The sequence below is a fragment of the Cotesia typhae genome, unplaced genomic scaffold, assembly GCF_013202065.1.
Source record: "Cotesia typhae breed Kobodo isofemale line unplaced genomic scaffold, CoteBio_Ctyphae scaffold_91, whole genome shotgun sequence".
NCBI lineage: Eukaryota > Metazoa > Arthropoda > Insecta > Hymenoptera > Braconidae > Cotesia > Cotesia typhae.
In genome coordinates this window covers 2,983,015-2,989,261 of record NW_027423781.1, presented here as the reverse complement: position 1 = coordinate 2,989,261, position 6,247 = coordinate 2,983,015, and the positions used below count along the sequence as shown (strand labels likewise).

The 6,247-nt window shown below is 33.5% G+C and overlaps 1 protein-coding gene across 1 annotated transcript; it reads right to left on the bottom strand.

The window, feature by feature from the left end:
• Nucleotides 1-3,426: 3,426 nt before the first annotated feature.
• On the bottom strand, nt 3,427-5,032 carry LOC141537420 (uncharacterized). The gene has a single exon (XM_074258412.1). The coding sequence runs from the start codon at nt 5,013-5,015 to the stop codon at nt 3,489-3,491; it is 1,527 nt and encodes a 508-aa protein (XP_074114513.1). The 5' UTR covers nt 5,016-5,032; the 3' UTR covers nt 3,427-3,488.
• Between the last annotated feature and the right edge of the window lie 1,215 nt (nt 5,033-6,247).

Below are 6,247 nucleotides of genomic sequence, written 5' to 3'. Positions count from 1 at the left end.
CCCATATAATTTTATAACAATTAATAGTAAATAATAAATAAATAAACTATTATATCACTATAAACAAAGTTGAGGATTATAAAGTATAAGTATATACAACGACTACAATGCAAACTTTATCAATTAATTCAAAAATTGAAATATTATTAAACAATTTGTCGCCAGCCGAAAAAAAAGTTTACGTGCCTAAAAATAAAAAAATCTCAATTTTTCAAAATTTATTAATCACAATGATTTCAAATTTTGATCATATCCGAGTTTAGCATATTAGAATCTAATTCTAAGAGCATGAAGCATTTTTTCGATTTTTTAATTCGAATGGTTCAATTGACCCCCTTCTCCCCTACTTGAGGAATAATAATTATTTATAACATTGTTATTAATATCATGGATTACATGAAATCTACCTTCTATCTTAGCTGGTACCAAATGGCCTTTTTTTTTTAGAAATTTAGAATTTTTTATTCTACTCATTCGCGTTTCTATTATTAGATAGATTTTATAAAATCTATCTATTCCAACTGCAGTTGTTATTACCTCTATGATTTGTATTCATAAATCATTTACTATTAACTAATGGTAATTAATCAAACTATTTCGGCAATTACATAGAAGATATATTATTTCCCCAAAAATTTTAAGAGCAAATTAATTGATTACTCCTCATCAGGTTTAAAATATTGTTATTGAAGAAGAGATACCTGTAGAATAAAGAAATTTAGTTTTATTACATCTAATCACAAATTATGAAAGCTGTCGTAGACTTCAATAGTTACATTGACTCACATAATAACTTTGTGATCAAAGAATATGTGCTGGTATTACTAGATCGGAATGGGTTGGAGAAACTCAAAAAATTTGGAATCGCGAAACCAGATATACTGGATCAGATGAACATAGATTTGAAAACAAGGCGAAGTTACCACAAATATTATCAAACCCACGGGATAACATGGCGAACTGGAACGGAATCTCAAGAGTACATAAAATCCACTCTGGGAAACTTTTTGCACGGGTGTTACACTATTTTTGTATCTGACCAAAAGAAAAAAAAGATCTTCAAGCACTATTTGAAGGACTACTTCATGAAGACTCAATTGACGAGAAAGGTATCGATAGTTTCCTTGAAAAACTTAGGTTTAAAAATAAAACTTAAAAATACGAGGATTTGTCGCAAACATAAGGGACGATCAAAAATTTGTGCGAAAGATGGTGTCTCACAGATGGTTAAATTTGTAAAGAATAATAAATTGTACGACACAAGTCGATTGATGTGGGTCCATCTTATCGTCGATTTCAATGCATATGAAAACAATTTTGAAGGGGTGAAGGAGCTATCACTTATGCACCTCGATCACAGTGGTAGTGAGACAGGCTCAAAAACGATGGTGACCAAGCCTCCTAAATCATCCAAGCCGTCAAAAAATTATAAAGACTTTTACGATAAATACGGGATCAAATGGGAACAAGGGAACATTCAATCGGAAATATTAAGATTGCATTTGGATGAAATGTTAGATCGCGCTTTGTTCATTTACGTCAAGGACGAGTCCCACAGAATAATTTTATTTCAAGTAAACTCAAATTCCACCAACAAAATAATTTGTCTTGATGATCTAGGTTACGATGCACTTGATGAATTACGGGGTGATCAGTGTAACTACCACGACAATCCTCGGAGCAATTATTGTGCTGAACGTAATGTCCAGTTGATGAATGATTGGTTGCGGCAAAATTTTGAAAGACTGCCTTTAACGGTCAATCGAGCTGGCAGTTCACTGAATGATCCCAAAAATATTCCAGTAGCTTCCTTTGTCACAAAGAAGCACTTTCTGGAAGAGAGTGATGATATTGACCAATTTGATCTTGATGATTTGGTGTATGAACTTGACATTGACGATCCTGATGTACCGATGATCAATCACGAGCTCGACTCAACTGTAATTGAAGGAACTAAGTTGTTAAAGGATGACTACTCTGATCCCATTGATATTGACTTGGAGCTGAGCTTTGATGATCATGACGTAGCATCACTGGATCCAGGGTCACTGTACAATAATTTAGTAGATAATTTAGAAGACTATGACATCAATTTAGATCTATCAAGTGACTTGTTCCGTGGTGCTGACGTCCGAGTTAATGTTTACCAAGAAAATGATCAAAACGTAAGAGAGTTGATAAAAACTCGTACCTTCAGTGATACCAGCAGCTCAGAATCCGAGATTGGAAAAATTCAAGAATTCATCGATGATTGGATCGATAAGACTAATGATGAAGTATTCGTGGATACCTATTTTGTTAACAGTCCTAGTGAAGCATCGGTGGACATTGATTTCAATGACGTTGACCTCGAATAATCGGAATCAGTACATTGATTTCAGATTTCTATCAAAAAAATCCGTATGGAAAACTAGCTTGGATTTCCACATAGCGTTTTCGGATAGATTCCCATATGATTTCCTCTATAGGAATCTTAGGTAAGATCCTATATAGATTCCCAAATTAATCAGGCGAAAAAAAATTTATTTAAAAAATTAAAAATAATTATGAATCAATTCAGTGAAACACAGCAGTGAAACACAGTGAAACACAAATTAAAACAATGGTTAATTACTAGCCATGCTAATCTGCTCATTCTCTAATAAGAACACACACTTACTCATTTATATCTATAAGCTGATTTTTTTTTTTTTTTTATGCTTAGATTTGGCTAAGTCTACATTTAGTAACACGTCTCATATATAAACTAATTTGACTGCACTCTAAAAGTATTTTCGTTTTCGCAATGAATATTAACAATATAGATATTAAGGATTAAATCCATAGGAATATATGATTATATCAAATATACCTATTTTTTTCTTTTTTTTTTTTTTTTCTTCCCAACCTATGTACAGGAAACTTATGTTACCTCTATAGGATAAATGTACGTTGTATATTTAATTTGTATGTACTTTGTATATTTAATTTTATGGAAATAAATATTATTATTATTATTATTATTATTAAATTGCTATTAATTAATTATTTATTAAAATTAATTCTAAAAAATAAATTTTTTAATTTTATCTAATAAAAAAACTGCTTGTCTCTGATGGACTTGAACCCGGTACCGTATGGTTGACAGTCTTTTACGCTACTCACTGGCCTAAGTCACGTACTTTCAAGGTCTCTACAGGTATCTACAGGTTTCTATGTGGATTCCTGTATAAATTCATACTTCCTAAGTGGATGCCTATGGGTTCCTATACGAATCCATATTTTCCTATGTGGATTCCCGTATAAACTCATGTGGATTTTTTGATAGGGATACGATTAGGAATATTACTTCAAATCTAAGAATAACAATTTACAGACAAAGTTTACGCTTGATAATTATTAACACAGCCTAAATTTTTCAACTCTATCAAGCCTTTCATCTTAAAAAAAAAAAATAATCTTTCTAATAGTCATCAATGACATCAGCTTATCACAAATCACAGTGCGTTTCATAACATCTCTCCAAAAGATTCATCAAATAAATCTGCATCGAAATTATGCATAGCATTTGAACTACTTCTGCCGTCATTTAATAATCTCTCCAACGATAATTCTTCACTGCCATTATCCATTTCTTCTCTTCCTGCAATTAATTCATCAGTAGCACGATTGAATATCTCAGGGTCAAATTTAAGAGTCCGTAGGTCATTTTTATCCAAATATTCCCCGAAATCTGGATCGATATCTTCATCATCCGTTTGACTATCCTCTGATGAGCTCTCTACCCGTTGACGTTTTGGCAAAGCACCTTCAGACCCAAACGATTCATAAAATCTTTTTAAATTGTTATTAAGTCTACGCTTATTACCTTCAGTTAACGAATTGGGTGGAATATCAATAGGTAATTTGAGCTGTTGATCGATTGATTGATAGTATTTCGCCCTATTAGCAAGTTGCGCTGAAGCTAAAAACGATTCACTTTCACCCTGAACAGACAATTGCATCATCCAATCGCGCCTCGGTTTCTTGTACAATTTATTTTGGACCAACCAATTAGCCATCAACCTCGCATTGTCTGCAGCACAATTATTAATGTTTTGGTTGTAATGCCAGCTGCATTTGGTTTTCGCCAATTCGCTATTTCCTGGGATGTAACCAAATTTATCCAAGCAGATGATTTTGTTCCTAGCCTTTCTATTCACTTGGCACAATATTTCCTTCTGGGTGTCATTTTTGACGTAAACAAAGAGAGCTTGATGAAGAGTTATGTTTAAATTAGCCCTAAAAGACTTAAAATCTCTGTTACCAAATCGCCATTTTATTCCGTGCTTACGATAATATTTACGATAGACAACTGGATTTTCATCAGTTTTGGTCGACCCTATCAAAACTTCTAGCTTATTTTCAGCCAAGGCTCCGTTGTGACTAATGTTAATGATCGACAATTCTTTTATTCCACTGCTGTCAGCCTTCCAATTGTTGAAATCTATCGCAACATGAATTCTCTTCAAAACATGGTTGTTGAACAGATGGTTGGTTGTGATGAATCTGACCATGTCCAGCACGTTGTCTCTCGCGCAATAATTGTAATTGGGATTCATATGATAAGAACATAAATCTCTTTGTCTATGACTTGCTTCTGGATGATGACCGATGTCTTGTAGACATATGAAGTCGTAAAGCAATATGTTTTCTACGGACAGTTCTTTCAAGTATTCACGTAGCACATTTTCCTTTATCTGATTAGCCACGAAAGTCAAACCGGAGTTGAAAAGAAAGTAAGGTACTTCAGGTTGGATCCTTCCGGTCGTATATGTTCGACTTGTCCATTCTAATCCGTACTTTTGGTAATATCTGACGTAATTTTGTTGAGTTATAAGATCTAACTTATTAAAATCTTGTGTAGAAGAACTGAAAATTTCATGGATGATGTTTACGACATTTCCATGATGGTCTAGAGAAAATAGCGAGTATTCTTTTATGTGAAATTTCTTCTGTAAGTCGAAGTATCCGTTAAAGTCTAAGACTGCCTTCATTTTCGTTTGCTTATTTAAGAAAAGTGATTACTATAGACGGGGAAAAGTTTGTTACAATGATTATCATTGAGTGTGAAGAGAATTATTTATTTACAATTGAATTTGTTATGCGGGTTGTTAATTCATAATGGAATTCTTTAAGAAGATTTGATCTTTAACATTTGGTTACAATCCTGAGTTGATTAATTTTTAGTTGCATTGGATTTGGACAAGAATCTTGAGTAAGGTATTTAAACATAACATTGGTGGAAAATTGAAAGATTTGTTACGTCCTCGTAACCGCGCGGTTTGAGAAGAACCGGCCCTAAATAATATAAAGGGGTCTGGAGAATTAGGATGAGACGACCTCCAGTGTCGTCAGTAGGTGGACTCGAGTTTCCTCCGAAATAAACTGATTTAATTTGAAATTAATAGTCTCCGATTTATTTAATTAGTAATGCGATACAATTTAATTATCAGGAGGGAAACCGTCGTACAGTGTAATGTTTATCGGTTTCTAGAGCAGTACTTAGTAACTTAATGATATTATGAAAAAGGCCTCGAGTTCCCGATGCAACTCGCTTTTATAGACTCCCCAAGGGACGCGCCCTTGTAGGAGTAGGGTTGCTTATCAGATTCTCGAAAATATAGAATGTTCTAGACTTTGGAGTTCACGCTTCCTGCGTCATCAGGGTGAGCTGGCTCATCGACTGATGCCACTCCAGAGTCTAGTCCACGTAATTGTTTGTTGTTGACTTAGGACATTCTTTTCGTGAAACTTTCTGATGTTGCCGCGTACTGTATTCTAGTTTCCCTTTACATTTTATTATATATTTGTGTTATCGTTAAGCGTTCCTTGTTGGAATGTCAATGGTAACTTAAAAATAACTTATTTGTTCTACTGCGTGTTGAATCATTGTTAGATAATTCTTAAGTGTTCTAGTATCTACTAGTTATTCTTTACTTATCGTTATGGTCCCTACTTATAGTTCTATAATTATAATCTATTATCTATATCTAATTATATGTTTTAGTCTAGTTTGTAATATTTGAGATGAGCGATAGTGACATCTGCGAATGAAGGTGAAGACGTAACAGATTTGTGATCAACGATTTTGCACTTATACAATAACTTGAGTAGAAGTTTGTCAAAAAAACAAATTAATTAATCATTCTTATAGTTTACTAGCTGTTACCCGCCCGCCTCGCTGGGAATTTTATAGAATTGTATTTTTAAATCTAAACTTGAAAGT

Excerpts from the sequence above, each read along its gene's own strand:
- LOC141537420 (XM_074258412.1), bottom strand. The coding sequence starts at position 5,015 with ATGAAGGCAGTCTTAGACTTTAACGGATACTTCGACTTACAGAAGAAA.